Source organism: Phocoena sinus, chromosome 4, assembly GCF_008692025.1.
Source record: "Phocoena sinus isolate mPhoSin1 chromosome 4, mPhoSin1.pri, whole genome shotgun sequence".
Classification (NCBI taxonomy): Eukaryota; Metazoa; Chordata; class Mammalia; order Artiodactyla; family Phocoenidae; genus Phocoena; species Phocoena sinus.
This window is the reverse complement of record NC_045766.1, coordinates 86,503,987-86,529,040: the sequence shown is the minus strand read 5'-3', so window position 1 is coordinate 86,529,040 and position 25,054 is coordinate 86,503,987. Positions and strand designations below refer to the sequence as shown.

General features: G+C 41.9%; 2 protein-coding genes and 1 pseudogene across 4 annotated transcripts in view; all 3 read left to right on the top strand.

Annotated features, from left to right (window-relative positions):
- Positions 1-4,501, top strand: part of CD96 (CD96 molecule) — a 92,876-nt gene extending 88,375 nt beyond the window's left edge. The window contains 3 exon segments of the mRNA XM_032629416.1: positions 2,156-2,279; positions 4,394-4,422; positions 4,425-4,501. Of these exon segments, the coding sequence (XP_032485307.1) occupies positions 2,156-2,279; positions 4,394-4,422; positions 4,425-4,501 (230 nt within the window).
- A 10,137-nt stretch (positions 4,502-14,638) lies between these two features.
- Positions 14,639-15,819, top strand: LOC116753262 (annotated as a pseudogene).
- Positions 15,820-22,265: 6,446 nt separating this feature from the next.
- Positions 22,266-25,054, top strand: part of PLCXD2 (phosphatidylinositol specific phospholipase C X domain containing 2) — a 47,778-nt gene continuing 44,989 nt past the window's right edge. For all 3 annotated transcript variants that reach the window (XR_004349764.1, XM_032631453.1, XM_032631454.1), the window contains exon 1: positions 22,266-23,012. Coding sequence is in view for 2 of the 3 variants with exons in the window: in XM_032631453.1 (XP_032487344.1) it covers positions 22,853-23,012 (160 nt within the window). In the remaining variant the exon portion in view is untranslated. The remainder of the gene's footprint in view (positions 23,013-25,054) is intronic.

Sequence of the window (25,054 nt, the reverse complement as noted above, 5' to 3'; positions counted from 1 at the left end):
GTAAATTCAGAGCCATAATCAACTCTTTCCCTTCAGAAGGTATTCACTTAACTGGTGAACGTTCCACCTGGGGACTCAGTTTATTTCATATTGAGGGTCATACAGTCCTCAGTTACTGGAGCATCATCCATCCTGCACACCACATAGCAGCAGAGCTGCAAACTGACATCCTACTAACGTCTTTCACTATTGGTGCCTTAAAGAACTGCCTAATTGAGAGACAGGGCAAGATTGGAGCTCGGCTTCTCCACCAAGACATTCCTGAAGTCAGTGGTCTCATTTTCTATATTTGGTTGGGAGAAAATTAGTAAGCATTGATGGAAGACCTATTAGAAGACCTATTTAAAATGTTTTGTTCTTTCATTTCTCTAAAACTTTGGAGGTAAAATGTTATATTCCACCATATTACCAGTGTAGAGCTTAGTAAGTCTTGACTTTACTAAAACAGAACTTTGTGTAGTCCTAAATTGACCTCTTGTGAGATTATTTCTTTTGTGATCGTGATATTCCAGTGGTTTGAACTACTGTGAACTCTCTAGCCACCTGTGCATACAATGAGCCACATGGTTACGTATTTTAGGACTGTGTGAGCTTCCAGGGTACCCTCAGTGTCTGCTTTGACAGGGCTAGAGTAGCGTGAGCATCAGGAAGACCTTGAATCCCTGGATACGTGTTGTAAGAGGAAAAATCTTCAGCACTGATACCCAGTGTTAACATGACATCATGTGGCCGCCATCCAAACTACGTAAAACATAGAAAAGATTTGGTAACTAATATTTGAAATCCAGTGTTTTGGCCTGTAGTTTTTGAAACTTTGCTTTATGAAAAGCAGTGTAATAAATCTGAGGCAATCAAAACAATTAAAAAACTAGTCTCCACCTACAATCAGTTTATAATCTAGTTAAAATGATGAAAAAAACAAAAACAATCCAGATAATTCTGTTACAAAAATGCACTTTTTGCCCAAAGAATTTATGTAATCTGAAGAGCTAATGATCTACCTATAATGTATTAGGAATTCCACTGGAGTGTTGTTAGAAATAAGAAAAGCCTGGAAACAATTTAACCATCTAACATTAAGAGGCCAATTAAATAAACTATGGTAGATCCGTACATTGGGGAACTAGCCAGTAATTTAATATTGTAGAATGAGGAAAACCTCTATGCACTTCTGCGAAAAGTATTCCAAGAATATTTTTTAAGAGAAAGAAACCAGGAACAGAACAGTATGTACAGTATGCCCCCGTTTGTAATAAGAAGGGATATATATTCATGGTACATATATTTGCTTATATATGAGTAAAAAATTTCTGATAGGATACATAATTAACTATTAAAAGTTATTGCCTCTAGTGTGGGTAGCTGGCCTCTGAGGAAGTAAGGATACTTCCTTTTCATTGTAGTTTTGTATTTCTGTACTATTTGAATCTTTAACATGATCATAAAACACTTTTTAAAAAGGAAAAAATTAAGCAACTATATAATTATAAACATTCCCTTTTATTCTCTGCCAGGCAGAACCAGACAGTCTTATTTCCTAAGAGAGTTTGTTTTCTTAATTTTTCCTTCATGTTAGAGAAAAAGTAAAACAGTCCTGAATATTATATTTATATTGCCTCTGGCCTTTTTGGCTTTGGACTTTCAGGCCTTTGAATTGTTATAATGCTTTTTACTCTTTCCTCCTCCTCCTAACACATGAATATTCCATAAAGCATTTAATGACTCCTTAAAGAATAAGAAAATCCAAAGCTAGACCAATATTTCTACATATAAAGTTTTCTTTACTGAAGTGAATTTGGAAAACAAATTTACAGATGATCAGTTTTATTTAGTCATTCTTACAAATACCATTTCACTGGGCACCATGTGCCAGGAATTGTCCAGGGTCTTGGGGAAATGCAAAAAATAAAGAAAAGGTCAGTTCTGGAACATTCTAACAAGAAAGACATTCATGTGAAAAAAAGCAATTGTATAAATGCAAAAAGAGATATGAGAACAAGGCATAGATATGGTCCCAGAGCATGACTGTGATCAATGAACACCCCATGGCCTTTGGAGAAAACGTGTTTCAGGTAAGCAAATTAATTCAATTCATCCTGCTTTCCAGTTGCCAAACTTTGGCATTAAAGTTCGTCTCTCTTTATGCCCTTTTCAGGTATTGTGGTTAATCAGCCCAAAGATGGAATGTCCTGGCCAGTGACGGTGGCAGCTTTGCTCTTTTCCTGCCTTGTACTGTTTGGTCTTGGAGTGAGAAAATTGTGGCAATACCAAAACGAAATGTGAGTCCAATACTAAGATATGCAGGAACAGATACTTTTTTCAGTACAAAATATTCACTCAGCAATTTAAATATCATTCCTAGTATTTATCTCATATTTAACTGAGGAAATAAGGCTCAGAGAAGCCCAGAGAGGCTACCTAGCTTCCCCGGCACCACACGGTTGGGATTAGATGCACAACTTCTGACTTCGTCCCACCTCTCCCTGTTCAGGCTCGAGCACTCACTGGATGGAACAAGTCAGTGCGCATGAAATGAGAACTGAAACTGATTTTTCTCTTAATCTTCATTAGTTTTTTCATTTTCATGCATCTCTGAATTGCCTGGGCCCCGCTGGGCCTAGATGCTCAAGTGAGAAATTGAGTGAGAAAGGTAATTTTAAGAAATTTCCACCTGCTTTTCAGCAGAATGGGCTTTTACTGCCCTTTTCCTTTTTTGCCACGGGGAAAAGCAAGCAAGCAATGAGTTACCCCTTTTCTGTCTTATTGAAATATTTTCCAAAACTCTCCTCCCTCCACTCATCTTTCTGAAATGACATGGAAGGTTAAGCCTCACTTTTCTGACTCGGCTACTTTGGATCAGTCTGGATTAGGCCATGCCTAGAGGAGACCCTCAGAATACATAGAGCTGATCTCCCACGTATTTTACTACTACTGTCTCAGATAACATTGACCATGTACTCTACCTTCTACTTAGAGTACCCTCGAAGACTCTATAGCCATGTGCAAGGAGTGTTTTGTGGTGAATAAAACACCAAACAGAGTCAGAAATTCTGGATTCTTGTCCAAATACTACACTTTGGCCACCACGTGACCTTGAGAAATTCTTAATTTCCCATAAAAGATAGAAGTGCAAATTTCTTAGAATTTTGCCCACCTTTTGATATATATTGTCTCCATTAAAGCATCAGAGAACCAGGTAATAGGCGTTGGGTTTTTTTTTTTTTTGCGGTACATGGGCCCCTCACTGCTGCGGCCCCTCCCGCTGCGGAGCACAGGCCCCGGACGCGCAGGCCCAGCGGCCATAGCCCACGGCCCCAGCCGCTCCGCGGCATGCGGAATCCCCCCGGACTGGGTCACGAACCCGCGTCCCCTGCATCGGCAGGCGGACCCTCAACCACTGCGCCACCAGGGAAGACCCCGGCATTGGGATTTTTATATTAAAATGGGAAAATGGGAACCTGAAAATATGAATTGATTTTTTTTTATTGTTCTGCATTCAAATGTCTGTGTTATATAGAGATGAAAAACAATCTCTCCCTCTCTCTGGAGAAATTAAGGTACTATGGATTGATAGGCAAAGGGTAGAAGTATTTGAGTCACGGACATAAATCTGCTCACAGATATACCTCTATTTCCTGATATCAAGAGAGCTGGAGCATTTGTACAGCTAAATGCCACACTCACCTTTATGCTTGAGGCTCTTCAGAGAGAGAGATGAATTGTGCTAACATAGAACGTACTTTATACAAAGACAACTTTAAGAATATTCACTAAAACAAACAGAAGGGATGTGGGCATCGTCCATCCAGTACCAATCAACTCAGAGACTCAGGAGAGTTTACTTCCCGCTTCCATCCTTCCCCACAGTATACACACAGTGAGTGAGTGGGTGAAGGTTGGGGATAAGGTTGGCAAAGGGACTATTAGAAAAGCTGCCATCTTTGGCCCCAGAATTTTAAAATTTTGTCCCTGAAGGAATGTTTTAACCCACATAAGAGAAACACTTCTTCCATTAGGAGGCAGTTGCCATGGAGAGTGTAGGTTCTGGTTAAAAGGCTTGAATTACTGGTCTGGTTCCTTTGAACAAGTTGCTTAAAACCTCTGAGCCTCAGTTTTATCTATGGAATGGTGACGATAATATTCAATTCCTAAATACAAATTATATAATGCTGTGATTAAAATGATTTACAAATTATAAAGTATCACATAAATATTAATTAATGCACTGTCATAACAGGACTAAAAAGCAGGTTACGCCAGGAAAAAAATCTGAGAGAACCAGGGAAGCATGTCTCTTTCACTTTCTCTGTTTTCTACTTTAAAAAATATATTATACATACATACATCACCCCCTGACATTCTCAGCGTTGAAGGAGCCATGTTTTGTTCCTAGCATGGAAAGACCTCCACCTTTCAAGCCGCCTCACCTCCCATCAAGTACACCTACATTCAAGAGTCCGTTGGAGGTGATCTGCCTTGTCATGAGCTGGAGACACTCTAGTCCTCTGAGACTTTGCCACACAAGCAAAACTCTGCTAGAATCCTATCGAAAAGATAGATATCGTGCTTTATTAATATAATCACCCTCTAGCCAAGTCTCTACTGCAGTTGAAATGGATGTCAGAATTGAATGACCTGTTTTCCCAGCAACTCACCCTCTTTCATCTGCACATGCTGGAAATTTAAACAAGAGTGAGAGGCTATGTGAAGCACCTGATGCTATCTGAAGGGATTTTCTTGCTTATGTAAGAAGTGCAAATTAGGCTGCTGTCATTAAAAAATACTTGCAGTGTTTTTATGTTTCACTTTAATTCTTTGAGGGGATGACAAGGGTTTCAAGCTTATGTCCATACCAGATCTTCTTCTCTTTGGGGCATCTGCTAACATTCTAAGCTATTTGCCAAAATTATGATAATCTCTGAGGTTTGTTGCATTCCCTAGGAAAATTACAAGAAGAAGAAAATGTGAAAGTTCTAGCGAGAGTTCCAAATAATGGGAAAGTGCAATTAGTCTTTGTACTGAAATTCAGTTTATTTTCACTGGAGGAAAACAGAATACCTTGCATAAGAACCCCAGTTCCAGTCTTTCTTCACTCTTCCTCCCGTCATGCTCAGCCCGGGCTCCTGCACATGGGATGAACAAAAGGATAACCATTTGGTTTTGTTTTACTGTCTCATTAGAAGACATAAATATGTGTAGAAGTATTGGGTAAAAAGTGGCCGAGTTGGAGGATGTCTAGATTGTTTCGGTAAAGGGATAGACAGTTGTACGGTACAACATACGTCATGTAATTGTTCAATCTATCATATGGCAAGTGTCTCATGATGTTTTAGTCTTAGCCATCTCTTTGAAGTGGCCTCTTCTGGTTTTATAAATAAGTTCTGGTCAACATTTGCAAATTCATCTCCAGCTTGAATAGAGATGGAGTATCCATCCTCATTTATGGATGGATACTCATTCCATGATTCAGAGGAATTTTCTGCAAAATAGAAGGACTCTAGATGATTTTCAGGCAGTGTTATGATCTTAACCTCTCTCATTTGACTAAAATGACACTTTCACCTGCACCTTAAAATTGTGTGCAAGTGAGTTCATAGAGCCTGTCTCAAACCAGCAACTCTGGACTCTAATCCCTAAGCTTTCTGCATGTCTTCATCATAGGCTTCATTTTCACTGAGAAGAAGCCATATATAAGCATTTTCATCACTCATTTCCAAAGCACAGTGTGTCATATAACATTGTTGTTCAGAAATATTCACTTCTTTGCCCACCTGCCTCATGAGCACCCCTTGACTTTGGGCTTGGCCATATGATTCGCTTTGTACAATGAAATACCATGGACCTGACTAATCCAAGACTTGAAAGTCTTTGTATGGTTGTACTCACTCTCTTGTTCTCTGCCATTACCATAAGAAGAACATTTTAGGCTAGACTGCTGGCTCCAAGAAGAGGATGAGAGACTCATGGATTAGAGCAGAACCACCCAAGCCAGGCCCAGTTTAGACCAACCAACCTCCAACCTAACCAAATGTGCATTATTAAATGGTGTGACAGTTACACGGCATTGTTGTAGCAAAAGTTAACCTATATGCATAAGTCAAGAGGTAGGCACATCTAGGTCTTATGCAAGTTCCTAGGGTGAGAGAGAAAATCAAACTTAATTCAATCAAAATAGTCTTTCCCTTGATTAAGCTTAAGTTTTGTTTTAACTGATGAACATATGGTCAGCTTGGCCAAATTAACCTTGCAGTGTAAGTCTTTAAAATCATAAAATATTTGATTATGATGGACATTAGAGGTCATATAACAAATAAAGAGCTAGAGACTCTGTGAGATTGACTTTCCAAGGTTACATAATTAGAAGTGATAGGGTCAAAATGATGACCCAGCTCTCTGATTTCCAGTCCAGAGTGTGATCAGTCTCCATTATATCATGATATTTAACTGCTTTGGTGTCTCCTTTTACTATATACAAGAGCTGTTTTGTGTGCACTTAAGTAAATATTGACTTTTTTAAATGCCCAGGTAATATATTCCAAAAATTGTTGACAGAAAACAAAGAAAAGCAGAAATAATTGGCCCCTGGGGTGGGATGGCCAGAAAAGTATGCAAAAAAAAAAAAAAAACAAAGACTAGGAAATGAAAAGAGAAAAGAAACTAATCAAGATCAAAAGCTGGAAAGAAAGTTTAAAGAAACTAACCAAGGCCAGAGATAGTGGAAAGAACATTGTCTCAGAGGCTCTGAAGAAGGGGAGAGGTTTTCGAAGGAGAGGTTTTCGAAGCCCCCTTGGCACCCTGATTTAGGAGAATGGCTTTAACTTGAACTTGAAGGTTGAATCTGCAGAAACACAGAAACTTTGTTCTTTGAGGGATGACAGACATAGCCTGAGTTTTTGACAACAGCAGTCATGGCTATGTCAACCAGCTGAAGCTTGAGTGTCCAGCAGAGACAGCTGAAATGGTGAGTGAAAGTTACCCTCTTGAGAGAAAAAGACATTAACTGGCAGAAATGAGCTGAAGTTCCAGCCAGAAACACATGGTGAAGTGGTGGGAACAGAACATTTTATTTCTCAGCTCTGGCAAAGGGTTTTTTTTTCCTGGATTCTGTGACTACTAGCAAGGCTGCAGGCTCCAGCCAGGAAGATGTAACCAGAGAGCAAGCAAATATGAACTTAGGCAAGGTCGGGACCAAGGAACACTTTTGAAATTACCCTTAAACCCTGTCTAGTGCTTCTGTGATGGGTCTAGACATTAGCTGGGTGCAAATTAACAAAGGAATGAGAACAATAGAATCTAAATTTTTCTCCCCAACCGACATCTTTGTACCCTCCTAACCTCGGTTACATTCTTTATCTGGTTTGCTCACTCAGATCCCTCATGTTAGCTCAAAGGCTCTGTGAGATTGTGATTGTAAGGAAGGATACTGAGGAAAACAAGGGGGAAGAGTAACAAACCCAAGATCACAACATAAAGAAGAGAACGTGGAGGGGGCCGCATCCAGCTACCCTTGGTAAACCACAGGAATGTGCCTGCATTTGCCCTGAGTTCTGTCAGACGACTCCCCATTTACCGTCCAAAAAAGTCATACCACCAAACTAAACTGATCACAGTGTTAAAGCCATTCAGCTATTGCTAGAAAATACTCAGAGGTGCTGGGAAGGCAGGGTGGAGTGGACGGAAAAACAGTTACGTGAATTGTGAAGAGAAAGTTGATGGTGGACCTGAGAACCACGTAGAGAGTTAACATTTCTTAGACATGTGAAACTGTACTGATTATACCATAATGGCAGATTCGTGCCATTATACATTTATCAAAACCCATGAAAGGTACATCAAGGGTGAAACTTAATGTAAAGTTTGGACTTCAGGTAATAATAATATGTCTGTGTAGGTTCCTTGATTGTAACAAACATACTGCTCTAGAACAGGATGTTGATAGTGAGGGAGACTGTGGGGTGGGGCAGGGGGAATATGGGAATTCTGTATTTTCCACTCAATTTTGCTGTGAACCTAAAATTATCTTAAAAAATAAAATCTATTTAAAAAAAATGTTAACCTCTCTATTCTGCACTTTCTCTTGTGAAGACATAAATACACGATAATGCTGAATGGGAAGAGAAGTGGGGATTTGAGAATTTTATCTGTGGTAGAACCGTTTTTGTACCACTGGTTTGGGATCAGCATAATTCCACTCTCATAAGTAATTGGGTTGCATTGGATTTTTCTTGTACATAAAGCCATTGCCCTGATTCAAATGGACATGATTTAATGCCGAATAGATCTGAACCTGACATAATTATAAATAGGAATTTATTTTAATTTCTGCTGCTAGTTAATGAAAAAGTGTGACAAACACTGCTCCTGAGTACCTCATTTTTTTTTGGGGGGGGGCTGCATTTGGTCTTCGTTGCGGCGCGTGGGCTTTCTCCAGTTGCGGCAAGCAGAAGCTACTCTTCGTTGCTGTGCGTGGGCTTCTGATTGCCGTGGCTTCTCTTGTTGCGGAGCATCGGCTCTAGGCGCACGGGCTTCAGTAGTTGTGGTGCACGGGCTTAGTTGCTCTGCAGCATGTGGGATCTTCCCAGAACAGGGATCGAACCCGTGTCCCCTGTACTAGCAGGCAGATTCTTAACCACTGCACCACCAGGGAAGTCCCCTGTGTACCTCTTTTGAATGGCCAGTTTAGGGTCTGTAGAGTTCACACTCAAGAAACTGATATAAAAAAGTTCTTAGAATCACTCCATGCCTTCAGTGAGTATAGAGTTTAATGGGAGAAACAGATTCTAAACAAATAAATACAGTACAGAGTGATACATCTGAAAATAAAAGTATGTACAAAGAAGTGAAAAGAATAAAGAAGAGGGTATCATTTCGGGGACAGAGTGTGAGAAATATTTTTAAAAGGCTTCAGAGAGAGGGCGTCAATAGAGCAAAGGCACTTCAGTAGAGACCTTGACATCTAAGACATAGTGATGGAACTTGAAACCTTACCTAAGGATTATACCAGGAATGCAAGGAGGGCTTACTAATAGAAAAATCTCTTAAATTAATTTACCATATAAATAGAGTTTAGGAGGAAAAGTATAGGATTAATCTCCATAAATTCTTTAAAAGCCATTGGCAAAATTCAACACCCATTTCTAATAAAACTCTCGAGAAAATGGGATATTTCCCTAGCTCCATATATACATGTGTGTGCATATCTATATCTATCTATTTATATATAGCTATACTATATTTATATACATATATACACTATTGTTATAGTGTATAGATATTATAACTATATAGTTATATATATACACACATATACTATAGAATATATACATAAAGACATGTGCCATAATATATACTATACTATAATTATATACATACAATGGCAATTACTACAACTATAACTATACATATATATATATCCAGATGTAATGAAAGGGAAGATGGATAAATCTGACTACTTAAAAATAAAAACAATTTGCATGGAAAAAAAAAGGCAAAGTGAAAAGGCAAGTGATAAACTAGGTGAAAGTATTCACAACATATATGACGAATAAAGGGTGATAAAGAATTTGCAAATTGATAAAGAACTTACAAATGTTGAGGATAAAAAAGCTGAAAAATTCTGTGGAAAAATGGGCCAAAGATATGACACCAGTGATTCACAAAAAAGATCTGAAAATAACACTTAAACACTTGAAAAAATTTCAAATTCATTCATATTAAAAGAAATGCAAATTTAAAATTCATTGAGACATTATTTCTTCCCCAATCACTTGTCAAGAATTTGAAGTCTGACAGCTTGCTCTGTTGTCAAGGCTATGGGGAGACAGGCACTTTCCTATGTTGCCGAAGGGAATGCAAAATGGTACAACCACTGTGGAAAGGAACTGACAATATCAAACAAAACTACATATTAGTCTATCCTTTGACTTAGCAATTCCTCTTCAGGAATTTGCCCTGAAGCTCCCTTCCAACAATATCAAACTGTATATGCACAAGATTCTTCTTGGCAGCATTATTTGTAATTCCCAAGTACTAAAAACTAAAGTCCAAACATGGGAAATTGATTGAATAAACTATACTAAATACACAAAATGGAAACTGTACAGCAGTAAAAACAAGAATGAAGAAAATCTCTATTGACTTATATGGAGTGATTTCCAGGAGACAGTGTTAAGGGAAAAAAGCAAAGTGCAAAGAGTATATAATATGCTACCTTTGTGTAAGAAAGAGGGAAAGATAAGGAAAAAATTATATTTATATAAATATAATTTATATAATATGATATCCATCTGTCCCTATTGGTGGTGGTAATTTCAATCGTGTGTGTGTGTGTGTGTGTGTTGTATGTATATATACATACCTATTTTTCCCAGATCTGTCTTTTGGATGGACCAAGAAGCAAAGATATTCCAGTAACAATAAGCACGACTGGCACTAGCATCTTGCTCACTAATATAATTTCATGCTGAAAGGAATCAGAACTTTGCAGAGAAATGTCTGATGTTGGAATATCTTGTTATGTCAGAAAATAAGAACATATTCCAAAAAATGCTGGGGGTATGTCAGAAGGATGCAGGAATCAGCTTGAAGTCTGCTACTGGCTAAATCTAGGGCAGTTTAAGCACTAATATAATGAAGTATACTAATGAGTTAGAAGCCATTGAAAAAAAGTAAGAATTCATAAATCTGTACCGGTAATAGATGACAGATACATAGGGAGAGAGAGAGAGACATTGAGAGAGAGAAAGAGAGAGAAGGGAGGAAGGAAGGGAGGGAGGGAGGGAGGGAGGGAGGAAAAAGAGAGGGCTCTTGCGTACAGTAGGATGTTGGGAGCTGACTGGTAAATACAGAAGTGCTGGAGTTGGAAAGTCATCATTCTGTAATCATTATAGTAAAGACTGAATCAGGCTAGATTCATCAACAAATACTAAAAAAGGAGGAAACTTTGATGACAATCAGGATATTTGCATGGTCTCTAATGGTCTCCCTGAAGTGTGCTTATTAGTTACAAGGGGGTAAAAAGCAGCAGTAATTATATAGTGGAGAAATTAGACAACTCGACCAAGTGGTCAAAATTAACATCTGTGAGGGACAAATGGACAGCCTGCTCCGTCAGATGTGATACCCTCGGAAGGACACAATATTCCCTTTGCAGTATTAAGGCAGAGAATGAATAAACTGAATCCAGTCACAAAGCAACATCAAATAGACAAAATAAGGAATGTCTAAAGGCAAAAAAAAAAAAAAAAAATCTTCCAGATTAAAGAAAGCTAAAAAGACATGGCAGTTAATTGCACTATCTTGCTCTAGACTGGATCCTTTACTGGAGGGGGATTAAAGCTACAAAGGAAATCTGGCAAATCAGATATGACAAATCTGGCAAATCAGATCTGACATTTGTCAGATGGGCTGACAAAACTAGAATAGGGGCAGAAGACTAGATAAAGAAGTATCGATAACTCTGCTGTGGTTAAGTAAGAGAATATTCCTATTCGTAGGAATTGCACACTGAAGTATTTAAGGTAAATGGCCATGATGTATACATAACTTACTCCTAGTGGGTATGTGCACATGTATATGTAATACATGTACACACATAGATACATGCATGCATGTGTACGTATACATGCAGAGAGTGAGAAAAGCAGATGATAAAAATGTTAATAATAGATGAATCTAGGTAAGGGCAATATGTGGAGATTTTTTTTACTCTTTTTTTTCTTTTGCGGTACGCGGGTCTCTCACTGTTGTGGCCTCTCTCGTTGCGGAGCACAGGCTCTGGACGCACAGGCTCAGCGGCCATGGCTCACGGGCCCAGCCGCTCCGCGGCATGTGGGATCCTCCCAGACCAGGGCACAAACCTGTGTCCCCTGCACTGGCAGGCGGACTCTCAACCACTGCGCCACCAGGGAAGCCCTTTACTCTTTTTCTTTTTGCAAACTTTTTCAAAGTTTGAAATTATTTCCAAATAGAAAGTTTAAGGGAAAAAAAGTACTTAAGTAAGACCCTAGTAAATATTGCTTAATTGACTCAAAACCAGCCTATTTTCTTAAACATTGCAGCCCTTAGTATGACAAGGTGCAAAGATCTATTTATTTGGAAGAGTTTTCTTTCTCTGTCCCTGAGTGTTATTTAATCTCAAAGTTCAGGCGAAAATAAATGAGGATTAATCCTGCAAGTTCACTGTTTTCGTTTCATTTCTGGGTCTCAATTATTCTGCCTTAGGTACTGGCTGGGATCCATCAAAACTTCAATCAATTTTTCTTTCTTAAGGAAATGAAGAGAGCCCTTAGATTTCCCCAAAACTCCAGGGCAAACTTTTCCTCTCAGCATTAAACTATTTTATATCGAAAGAGACTAAGCTGTCTCTCCAGAATTCACCCAAGAAAGAAACTGCAGCTCCTACTCAAACCATTCGGCAGTGTTTTCTGTTGACACATTAGTAGAAATTGTGGAAACAGTTCACATTTAACACAGTCCCTGGGGCAAGATCCCGCACACAGGGCAGTGGTGGATGCAAGCTCCGGGTCAGCCTTCCTACTGGGGACTCCCCAGGAAGAGTGGGGGGCAGAAGACTCAGCAATCACTTCCCCTTCTTCTCCTAGAGAACTTTATTCAACTCTCCAAATTTTTAGTAAACAGCTTGAGCAATGTGTATTTATTCAATAAATACTTAATCTGAAGATATTCTATATTACTGAGACCAAACTTTTTAGTCTGTTATGTTGCTTTGGTGTAATGGTCAAATCAAAACTTGCAGTTAAGGAAATGCAGGCTATGAACTCCTCTGTTGACTGGAATGCCCTCAACCACAAGTCTGTTCTCTGAGTCTGTTTCTGTTTCATAAATAAGTTCATCTGTATCATATTTTAGATTCCATATATAAGTGATATCAAGTGGTATTTGTAATTCTCTTTCTGACTTACTTCACTTAGTGTAATAATCTCTAGGTCCATCCATGTTGCTGCAAATGGCATTATTTCACTCATTTTTATGGCTGAGTAGTATTCCACTGTATATGTGTACCACATCTTCTTTATCCATTCATCTGTCAGTGGCATTTAGTCTGCTTCCATGTCTTGGCTATTGTAAATAGTGCTGCAGTGAACACTGGGGTGCATGTATCTTTTCAAATTGTGTTTTTTTCCAGATATATGCCCAGGAGTGGGATTGCTGGATCATATGGCAACTCTATTTTTAGTTTTTTGAGGAATCTCCATACTGTTTTCCATAGTGGCTGCACCAACTTACATTCCCCCCAATAGTGTAGGAGGGTTCCCTTTCCTCCACACCCTCTCTAGCATTAGTTATTTGTAGACTTTTTTTTTGATGACCATTTTGACCAGTGTGGGGTGGTACCTCACTGTAGTTTTGATTTGCATTTCCCTAGTAATTAGCAATGTTGAGCATCTTTTCATGTGCCTATTGGTCATCTGTATGTCTTTTTTTGGATGAATGTCTTCTTAGGTCTTCTGCCCACCTTTTGATTGGGTTGGGTTTTTTTGTTATTGAGTTGTATGAGCTGTCTGTATATACAACAAAATTTAAATGAATTTGTGAGAAAAAAAAAATGCGACTTGAAAGAAATGCCAGGATAAGTGCTTGCCATATGGGGCTCTGGGCAGTGTGAATTTACCCTTCTCCAGGGTTAGGGCATCTCAGGTGGAGATTTGGGGAGTTCTGCCCTAGGACCACACACACACCAGTCCTACCACCGTGGAGGTGTTGGAGGCACCAAAGTGACTCCCATCTTGGCCATTCACGCTCCCCATGCTGAGAACTCCACTAAGTGTTTTCTGAGACTAGCTTCCTGAGGTCGGAGCATCTCATCCTGGGTGCTGAACGTGGGGAGGGGGGTAGAGAAAATTTTGAGCTGTCCCAGAGGCTACAGTGTATAATCAATATAAAGGCTTTATTAGAAAACTACTCCTGAAACCAAACTCAAGTTTTTGTTGGTAGCAGCATGATTTTAGAATATCAGTTCCATATTTATAGAAAAGATGCTCCCGTAATCCCAGGCCCATCAAAAGAAGTCAAAGATTTGAGTAAATCAGTGTAATAAAGAGGAGAGGAAGGAATGGCTTCAGTGTGTAAAGGTACGGTTTTACAGCTGGTGGAGGGAAAAAACAGAAAATGGCTGGAAAGACCGTAAAGCTACGTAGTTCAGTCTTCCATCGAAGCTTCCAGCACCTTACTGTCTTATTGTTACCAAACTCAGCTTGGATGCTTCCAGTCATAGGGACTCATTTCCTCCCTACTTCATTTTTATGCCTAACTCGGACTTCTAGAACATTCTTCCTTATACTGGGCTGAAACAGAAGGACGTGTGGGATAAACTTTACTTTCTCTACTTTTGCTACTAAAAGGAAGCAGGAGCTGTGGGCAGAGTTTAGGAAGGGTGCAGCAAGACATGTGGCTGAGGTGGGGACTTAGCTGCAGAGACTTAAGCAGATCAGAACTCTTTGAAACCAAATCCTCGACAGTCCAAAAAACATACTAAGCGTTTTGACTGTAACCTAACATTGAGAGAGCGGATAAGGGAAAAACACTAACGATTCATTATTTTTATTTACTTTGAAATTTACTTCCTTTGTTTTTTAAAAAAGAATCAGGAGCGGGAGGAGGTTGCGGCGGCGGGAAGATGGCTCCTTCTCCTACCAAACGCAAAGACCGCTCTGATTAGAAGTCCAAGGATCGCTCTAAAGATAAGGGGGCCACCAAGGAGTCAAGCAAGAAGGATCGTGGCAGGGATAAAACTCGAAAGAGATGCAGCGCTTCCAGTGGTAGCAGCAGCACGAGGTCTCGGTCCAGCTCTACCTCCAGCTCAGCCTCCAGCACCAGCACGGGCTCCAGCAGCGGCTCCAGCTCATCTTCAGCATCCAGCCGCTCAGGAAGTTCCAGCACATCCCGCAGCTCCAGCTCCAGCAGCTCCTCTGGCTCTCCGAGTCCTTCTGGGCGCAGGCATGACAACAGGCGGCGTTCCCGCTCCAAATCCAAACCACCCAAAAGAGATGAAAAGGAAAGGAAAAGGCAGAGCCCTTCCCCTAAACCCACCAAAGTGCACATTGGAAGGCTCACCAGGTATGTGACCAAGGATCATATCATGGAGATACTCTCCACCTATGGGAAAATTAAAATGATTGACATGCCTGTAGAAAGGATGCACCCACATCTGTCTAAATGCTATGCATATGTGGAGTTTGAGAATCCAGATGAGGCCGAGAAGGCGCTGAAGCACATGGACGGAGGACAGATCGATGGCCAGGAGATCACTGCCCCTGCTGTGCTGGCCACCTGGCCTCGGCCACCCGCCAGGTGATTCAGCCCTCCCAGGAGAATGCTGCCACCGCCTCCAAACGCAAAGACCGCTCTGATGAGAAGTCCAAGGATCGCTCTAAAGATAAGGGGGCGCAGGTCACCCCCACGGATGAGGAGAAGGTCACGTTCCCCTCGGCGCAGGTCCCCTGTGCGCCAGCGATCCCGCTCCCCTGGCCGCCGCCGCCACAGGAGCCCCTCCAGCTCCAACTCCTCCCGATAAGCAGGGCCACCGAAGCTCTGCCCTGTGACTTTTATCCCATCCAACTCACTTTTGTCACTTTTCTAGCAGAAGGAGGATCGGTAGGAAAGAAATCCCTCACTCAGAGGCAGGCTTCGAAGGTGAAGGCAGTAATTGCTACATTTCCTCTGGTGGCAGAGTTCCGGCTGCAGGAGTGTTGTTGGTTTGGGGCCGTGCTTATAATGATGCCCTCCAGTTTTCTGGCTAGAAATCTTCCGCATTTCTAGTTCCTGAGAGTCAGTTTAGTGGCAGAGCCAGCAGGGATGAGCAGGGGCCTCCAGGCGGTGGTACAGCCCCAGCCTGGGAGCATGTTTTCCCATTCCACAGATGATGTGGGGCCCATCTGGTGGGCTGGTCGTGCCCTAACCTGTTGGCCTCGGGGTCCCACAGGAAACGGTGTGCTTTTACGCAGCTGCCATTCCTGCTAGCCTGGCCCTGCTCCCCCGCTCGAGTCCTCTTCTGACCTCTAGGGCCAAATACCCAAAATGGTTCTTTTCACGTGTATTCATGTGCGTGCACACACACACAGACAAACCCACGTCTCCCTTTCTCTCTGAAACTGGTTAAGTTGAGAGCCAGCTCTGTCGGGTCATCACAGAACCCCCGTTGTGTTGGTATTCATGGTGGTCGTGCAGGTTACTTTGGCAACGTGTACATTGCTTTTTTGGCTTTTATTGTACAATCAGTACTATACCTTTTCTGTTTTGAGTTTTGTAACTTTGTAGCATTTTAGATAATATTGTGTTTGTACTTTGTTGTGTAGAGAAAAGAATTGTGTTGAATAAACCTAGGATTAGAGTGCAAAAAAAAAGAATTATTTGTGTTGGTGGAAGTTGTTTCCGCAAACTTGTAATTTTAATAATAAAGTTGGGAAAGAATGACAATATCTGCTCTCAATTAACGTGCTATTTACTGCTTGGGTGATGTGGCAACATGGTATTTCCAACTGGTTTCAGCAACCCAAAATGCAGAATCAGGTCATTATTTGCTAAATGAATAACAAATGTACAGAGGTCATTCTAATTGTGGTGGAAGGTCAAGTAATTATGAAGATATATGCTAGTACATACAGTTCTCCTGACAGCTGATATCACTCTCATAATTCCAAGAACCTTGGGGTGGGGTAAGTAAAGAGAGCAGTTCTGTGTTCTTGCCGGTTAAATGGAAATATTTTTCTCTGATTGCTTAAACTTATACACAACATGGATAAGAACTGTCATTCTACCTATTCTTTTTTTTTTTTTTTTAAGAGAAATTGATTGACATTTCAAGGTCTTGATCTAAAGCATGTGGGACATAAAAATCCCTCGGGGAGCTTTTTTTTAAAAGACAGAAGAAAGATGCCACCCCCGGGGGATCTGATTCAGTAGGGTTGGAGTGTGACCCAGGAGTCTGTATTTACATAAGCTCCCAGCTGTTCCTATTGGTGATGGTGATGTGGAAACTTTTTTTTTAGGGTAAAGGAAGGTAAACGTACTTACTGTGTGTGTGAAGTGTGCCTTTACTACCAGAAGGTGGCTCCATAACATATTAAATCAGGCACTTTGCAGCTGACTAGCTGGAAAAATAAAGGCCTGGAGCTTCTCTCAGTTACCTTTTTTTGGTGAAAGGGGTGGGTGGGAAGGGGGAATAGAAGAGGGTGCAGGAATATGGTGTGCTAGAAGGAATAAATGTACATTAAACTAATTTTACAATCATCACTTGTTATTAGCGTCTCTCAAAAGTTTTATAGCAACACTATGTTGTTAAAGGAAATCTTTAAATATACCAGAAACACTTGATGTCTAATAGCTATAAAAGGCAGAGAAGCTCCGAGGATCTTCCTGATCACCAAGCTTTCACATCTGCAGGAACAATCTTAGGGCTATTACTGCTACATTCACTCTTGTTTCATGACAGAATCCCAGTTGTGGGCCACAAATACTGGGTGGGCATGAGGTGATGCCACATATGGCGACTTCCTGTTTAAGTTGCTGCTGCTTTCTTTTTCTTTTTCTTTTTTTTTTTTTTTTTGCGGTACGTGGCCATTTTACTGTTGTGGCCTCTCCCGTTGGGGAGCACAGGCTCTGCACGCACAGGCTCAGCGGCCATGGCTCACGGGTGGCACGTGGGATCCTCCCGGACTGGGGCACGAACCCGCGTCCCCTGCATCGGCAGGCGGACTCTCAACCACTGCGCCACCAGGGAAGCCCTGCTGCTGTTTTCTTACTCAGGTTCTTAAAGACACTCACCTGGGTATGATCAGGGTCTGGGTCACAACCATGTGGTCCCTGGCTCTAGCCCTAATCCATAAAATAACTGACCCCCAGCTCCTGACTCATTCCTGGTGTCAGAAATGTCTGAGGTATATCATATGTGTTCACAAGGCATTATGCTTGGTGACCTCCCTTTCCATGGAGGCTCCTGAATAGTCCGAGCTGCTCCAGTGATGTCACTCTTCCTCAGGGTAGTTGTTGCTGCTATCATCCTGTTTCCCAGCACCACCCATATTGGTGACATTTCCTCATCCTACTCTGATCCTTTATCACATAGTTTGGGGGGCTTGAATTGGGGAAAGGAGGTTGGGAATGAGTAGAGATAAACTCTGCTCTCATGAGGCACAAAACAAAGCAGGCTTACACTCCCACCTCATCTTTCATTTATCTGGCTCCTCATTTCAGTTCCTCACCCTCCCCACACCCTCCAGCCAGGAAAAAAATTGTGAATGGGACATCGCTATGGAAATCAAAACATCGTACAAACTCTCTCATCTTCAGGCAATGTCCCTGGAACAAACACGTGTCTGGTTCTAATGCTATTCAAGGTCTATTCCTTTCCCATCTAGCACACAGATTGGGAGGGAAGTCAGCACAGGGTCCTAGGTGTGGAGCCAGAGACAGCCCAGCCACAGTCTCATTAAGTCAGTGCATTTCCTCTGAAGCTTTGAGGGTGCCTTCAGTCAAGCGAAATCCAGGCCATCTTGCCCTGCCAACCAGACATGTCCAGATGGAAAGCTGTTTAGGGACTTGCTCTGGGACCATCAGTACTCATTTATGAAATGATTCCGAAGAAAATGAATGATCTTAAAAATTTCCAGAATATAATGTAGCCTCCAAGAAAGGGTAAAGCAGTCACCTCTTCAGGAATTCAATAGGGTCCTTGATCAAGTAATGGAGAAAAACATTTCCAGAAAGGAAAACAAAATTTGTAGATGTACTCATAGAAACAGGTTTGGTTGCATATAATAAAAATGGATGAACAATTTGGTGAGACTTTCAAGTGATGAAAATAATTCCAGAGACAGTCAGGCTGTCCACTCGGGCCCTAGAGTCATAGATCCTTGGAGATAAGAAGTGGGAACGAAGAGGCAAGCACCATAGCTTAGAAGGCCATGCATTGAGTCTCTGTGTGCCAGAGCTTCTGCATGCTTTCTCACTTTTTTCCTGCTTAGATAACCGATTTCAATGATCTACCTGAAATTGTTGTATTTCTCCAACAATTCTTCATTATGCCGAAGTTGTCTTCCTAAAATACAATGTCAATCATTTTACTCCCCTTCTCAAAGATCTGCAATGGCCCCTTTTATCCATAGGGAAAAAAATGTCCAAACTCTTTAATGTACTTTGGTCATAAACATCCTTTACCAGGTTTACAAAAATAATGGGTAACATATAATGAGAAGCCACTGGCACAATGATCAAGAGACTGGAGTCACAGCTCTGCCACTAACTAGCTATGGGCAGAGTTATGTAGCCTCTAAGCTTCAGTGTCCTTTGTAAAATGGGGATAGGAATAGTAGCTAACTCACTGGGCTCTTGTGATGGTTCAGTGAGAGTAAATGAGTGGTATTTCCCACATATCCCACGTGCTGCCACTCTTGTGTGTTTTCTGCTTCTCACATCTCGCATTCATTGTCATAGCTTTGCTTACATTTTCTCAGCTACACAATCTCTTTCCCATGCCAAAACCCTCCACCCACCTTCCACTTGCAGAAACTTTTCTCAGAATTCCGGACCTGGCTTGAATGTCACCTCCTCTAATAATGCATCCTGTGGCCCTTCCCCCATCAAATATATACTTCTTTATTGTCCTCCACATGTACCTCTATTATCCCTTCATTCAGCCTCATGTTACATTTTGTAATTCACATATTTGATTCTCTTTTCTCCTGGATTATATATCATCTGGGGTTCATCAGTTACCAACTTTTATTTAACTTTTCTTCCATTCCTAGCACCTATCAAAATGATTTGTACATGATAAGCACTCCCTTGGTGGTAATTGCTAATTAAAATTGACTTGTTTTAAAATTTCAGTCCTTCTATTAATTTAGTTTCCTCTCTGATAAATTTCATAAGACAGTATGTAAGAAAATATTAACTACCCAAATTGTAAATATTAATTTTTATTTTAAAATTATATGGTTTTCCCAAAGCAATTGTGGCATAGTATAAACATCCCACTCATAATTTGGTTTCCATTACATTATGTGACAGAAAAATTATTCTCTAATACTTAGAAATTCTTAGCTGGGATTTTAATGCAAATTTATTTTTTCATTATAAAAGTGATATAAAAATATTATAAAACCTTGGAAAGGTGAGTGAAAACACAGTACACGTTCCCACCTAGCAAACGTGAGCTGTTTCCTAAGGGCTTGCTACTCAAGGTGTGGTCTGAACCAGGAGCATCAGCGTCAGCTAGAATCTTGATAGAAATGCAGAGTCTCAGGCCCATCTCAGACGAACTCAATCAGAATATGGTTGCTTTGCACATTAAAGGTTAGAAAGCACTGCTCTAAGGTACTACCTAGAACCCAGCAGAGCATGTTTTACCAAGCATCTCCCTCCTTCTAACAAATATTTATAGAACACCTGCTATATGCCAAGTACTGCACTAGAGGCTGTGTTTTCACTTGAAAAATTTCTTCCAGGACTGACTCAAGAATATATGGAGAGCGTGCTGCCTTCTTTTGAAATGTTTTCTTAGACAAACCAAGTAGTTTTGACTGAAAGCTGTCAGGTGTGCAAAACGTCTCACTGTGAACTCGTTCCACTTCTCTTGTTTTCAAGTTCTCACACAATGATGACTCTAAGTCTAATGTTTAATGCTTTCTTATTCTGTGCCTTCCTTCCATTAAGAGCTGAAAAATAAGAAAAAAAAGTCACTGAAATTGACATTCCACAGTAAAGCTTAAAGAACACTTTTTGTTTGCCTTAGGCAGCTTTCATAAAATTTTATGTTGAGATTTAAAAAAAAAATTTTTTTAAGTTCAAGGGAAGCCCAGAAAGGTGACATTTCAAAAGTAAATCTATAGTGTGATTGGGGGGCGGGTGGCATTTCATTGAACAAAACAGCTAGGTGACATATTCCCAATATGTACAGCACTACACTGTAGTGCTCTTTAAGAATCAGAAGCTATATGATAAATAGTGCAGACGTTCTTTTTATTAACCAAGGCATACTCCTCCAGGAAACAAACAAACACAACTTTTGGTAAAATCACACAGCTCAAAAGGCTGAAAAAGCAGGCTTAAATGAATGTTAATAATAGCCCAGAAGAGGAAATTTAATAAGATGTCAAAAGAGGGCACTATGCAACAGCAGTTATGTGTATAGAAAAGTAGCTGCATTGCTGCTGTGTACTTACCTTGGAGATGAGGCAGGGCCATTCGGTGACAGTATCAGCGGACCTGCGGGTCTGTCTGTACACGAGCCATCAGTCTTCTCTTGGCACACAGGCTGCTCCTTCCTTTTCCCGTAAGCCCTCCTAAGTCACTGAGGCGCTGCCTGGCCTGAAGCCCTCCAGGACCCCACCGTCAAGGTCAGGGTGTTTTTCTTGATTTGCCTGTTTGCCAAGGTGTTCCTGTGATTATCTGTGTGCAAAATTCTCTTATCATTAAAGACCCTATAGTTTACACCGTGGAAAGGGACCATTTGAAAGCACAGGGAACACTGCAGAAAGCAGAGAAATGGGTTTCTATGCCTACAAGCCTCAGGGCTCAAGGATCTCATTCCAAAATGGGATTTCCAAATAGTGCCACCACATGAACTGCTCCCACAAGGCTGCCAAACTTTGATTTCGTCTATGAAAAGGGGGTCATACCACCAAACCCCCTGCCTTATAGGGATACTCTGAAGAGCAAATGGGACAAAGAATTTGGAAAAAGGTTCCAAACAACAGACAATAAAATTGCAAAGTATCATTATTTCCTTCTCTGTAAAATGGGAATAAGTGGTGTGTACGAGAATCTTAATTAGGTAATGGTTGAAACACAAACCGCCCTTGATGTTGTCGTCCAAATATGATATACTGCACCTTTCTCAGCCTCTCAGCCTCTTTACCTCTCATATTTCTGCTGCCTATGTGGTTTATTGAAAATGTAATACTCTCTGTGTAATTGTCATTGTGTGTGTGTGTGTGTGTGTGTGTGTGTGTGTGTGTAGGGGAAAGAAGGAAGGAATCGTATGGCTGCATTTAACCTCTGAGTGCTGACAGCGTGAAAGGCCCGTGGAAAGACCTGTCCGATCCAAGACCTGACTGGTCCAAGCGTGCAGGCTGCAGCGGCGGCCGTCTACACATTTGAAGGCCGGAGTAACAGAGCAAGGGAGGCCAGGCAGCGGAGGGGTGGGCGCCGCTCAGAGGGCGCGGGCCAATCGGAGCGCTCTCCGCCAGCGGCCAATCACGAGCCGCGTCTCCCGGCAAATCTGCCCGGCAGTGTGGGGCGGGGCCGCCGGGAGTCCGGGCGCCGCAGGTTACACTTCTGAGCGCCTTCTGCGTTACACTTCTGAGCGCCTTCTGGAAGCCACAGGGCAGCGGAACCTGTGCGAGGAGCCGGTGGAGGGAGAGCAGGCAGGCCCAGCTTATGTGCCAGCCCAGTGACAGACATAAAAGCGTAAATCAGGCTGAAGATGGTGCGTCCGGGCGCTCACGTGTATGTAGACCCACCGGCGTGTCTTTCTGCCGTGTGGGTACCTGTAGTGTGAGTGGCTCTGGGCGTGGCTGCTCGTAGGACGTTCAGTTTCTGTAAGATTTATCTCGAGGGGCCTACCTTTCCCTGGCTCCAGAGGGGGAACGTAAGAAGTTTAACGGAGCCGAGTCTAAGCAGATTAAGGGAACAGCGGCTGGGCCGGAGAGGGTGCGGACTGCAGGTGCTGGGGGCTAGGGAGCCACGTCTTTGCCCCGTCTACCCCGGCAGAAAGGCCTTTTGGCAAGACTGGTGTGACAAAGGTGGCCCTGAAGTGTTAGAGAGCCCGGGCAATTATGATCGCTGAGTGAGTGGCACTGGGCTGAGCCTGACAGTTGACTGATAGAAAGGGATGCTAGCAGTTAGGAAGGTAAGGAGGAAACTCAGGATGGGGACCATCTGCTCCCCCAGTCCCAGCGGGACAAAGACATTGGAGGTCTGCAATGCTGACTGGATGGCCTCGCTCCCTCCTCTCCTCCACAACGTCCCCCTTTCCAATCTGGCAATCCCAGGTATTCTTCTATTCTTACTTGTTCCCACTGTATTTGCTTCTGCCATTTTAGTGTTTTTAATGGGTTGGGCTGCTTTTCTATTGTGCTGAGAAAATAATTGTCAGTGACCTTAACTAAACCTCTTTCTTATTTCTAACTAAAAACTTAACACTGAAGCAGCTGCTGTAAAGAGATTTAAGTGCGCTGCATCATTGGCAAAAGGGACTCGAGAATGGAAGCGCCATTTTTTGTTTGTTTGGGTCTTTTTGTTTTGTTTTTACTTAATAGACTGACTCTAAGAACATTACCTTCTTAATGTTGGGGCCAGGGTATGTGAGGGGTGCGTTTCTTGAATCACTCAAAATTAAAAGGAGAGATCAAGGGTAATGAGTAAAAAGTCATTAACAGTTGTAGATCTGGATCAACATTAACACTGTAAAGTATTTCCTTTCTCATTTATTTGACTTTTCATAGCAGAGAGACAAGAAACAGATTAGCATTTAAGAAGAGGTTCAGAACTAGGACTGAGTATAAAGACACATATTATTGTTGTTGGAAAAGACAGAAATTGAGAATGCAGGTGCTCATCACAAGCAGGCATTAGGTGTGATGAGGTGGCGGTGTTTGAAGCTTTGTCTATATATATATATACAGGTGTCTGCCTGGCTGATCTAGAACCAAAGCCTTGAAAAGCACTTCTGCACCAGCCACTCCCTCTCTCCTGGGGCTTTTGTACTGTGACATCACTCTCATTAGATTTGTTAAGTGTGTCCTCTTCCTTCCATTCAAAAGCTGGTTAAAGCTTGGTTTCTAGGGAAGGAGGTTTGGACTACAGTGAACTTGGTCTCATGTGCTGGGCAAAGTCCTAGATTCTGATGCTTGGCGAGCACTCCCAGGAGCAGGGGAATGGACCACTGCCAGTCCTTTCTCTCACCTGTAGCCATAACAATTGACTTCACCCCTAGACTACCAGAAAAACTCCCAGCCATCCCTGGGATCAGTCTGCTTTTTGGTGGCAGACAAGACGACCTCACGCAACCCCGGGTCTTTGCTTTCTATGCATGAGGAAGAGCCATGCTGGCTTCAGATGCAGCCTTTCCTTAGTCGCCTCTTCTTTTGGAGGTTCCAGGTTCATTGTCCTCATGGGCTCTTGTTGCTTTTGAGCAAGGAGAGGGTTGCTAAATCTCTTTATAGGCATGATCCCTTGTGTTTTATCAGCCATTGACTACAGCTCCTTGGGAAATGCCATATGGTCATGCTTCAGAACAGGTCTTTTCCATGTTTAATTGACGCCTGTGGAGTCATCGCTGAAATGTTGCACAGGCATCTTTTAACATGAGTCATATGTCTTTCTGATGGAATTGTTTTGTCAGGTGCTACAGCAAATAGTATGTGTTTGCAAACAGAACGGCATCTTAGGCAGGCACTAAATGGCTCTATCACTGGGGCACGTCCGGGTAGGCTGGGGCTTCCTCCTTCCTGTTGTACTTTGGACAGTTCAAACCACAGCAGCAGCTCTGCCCATGGTGTGGCTGTGCACTCTGACCCCATGACTCCAGAAAGGAGCTGGGCGTTTGTTCTGCAATCTATAGGGTATCTCCCGGTTACTAGAATTGCCAGAGTTTGTCGATAGTGGGGCCTGCTGGAAATTCTGTGGTTAGCCACCGTGGGAACACAGGAATTTGTTCACCCTGCTTTGTGAAGTCCAGTCCTTCTCAGCAAAAAAAAAAAAGTCCTTGACTCCTCAAAAGATATGGCACTCATTGCTATGAATGCCTTATTCCCAGCAGCGGAAGGAACATGAGTGTATGTGTGTATATATATATAAATATATATATATATAGCTCAAGACAGGAAAATCACATATTAAGTGCCAGCCATGCCCCCTCCTCCCCCACCCCTGCACCCCTGCCTCACCACTGGCTCTCCCTTCCCTACTTCAAGCTGAATATTCCCCGGCTAAGGACTGGCAGTCGAGTTCTGCCAAGACTTACTGAGAGGTTCTGAAATACAGACAGCATTCAGGAAGTGGAGGCCACCATTTTGCTCCCTCTTCCTCTCTT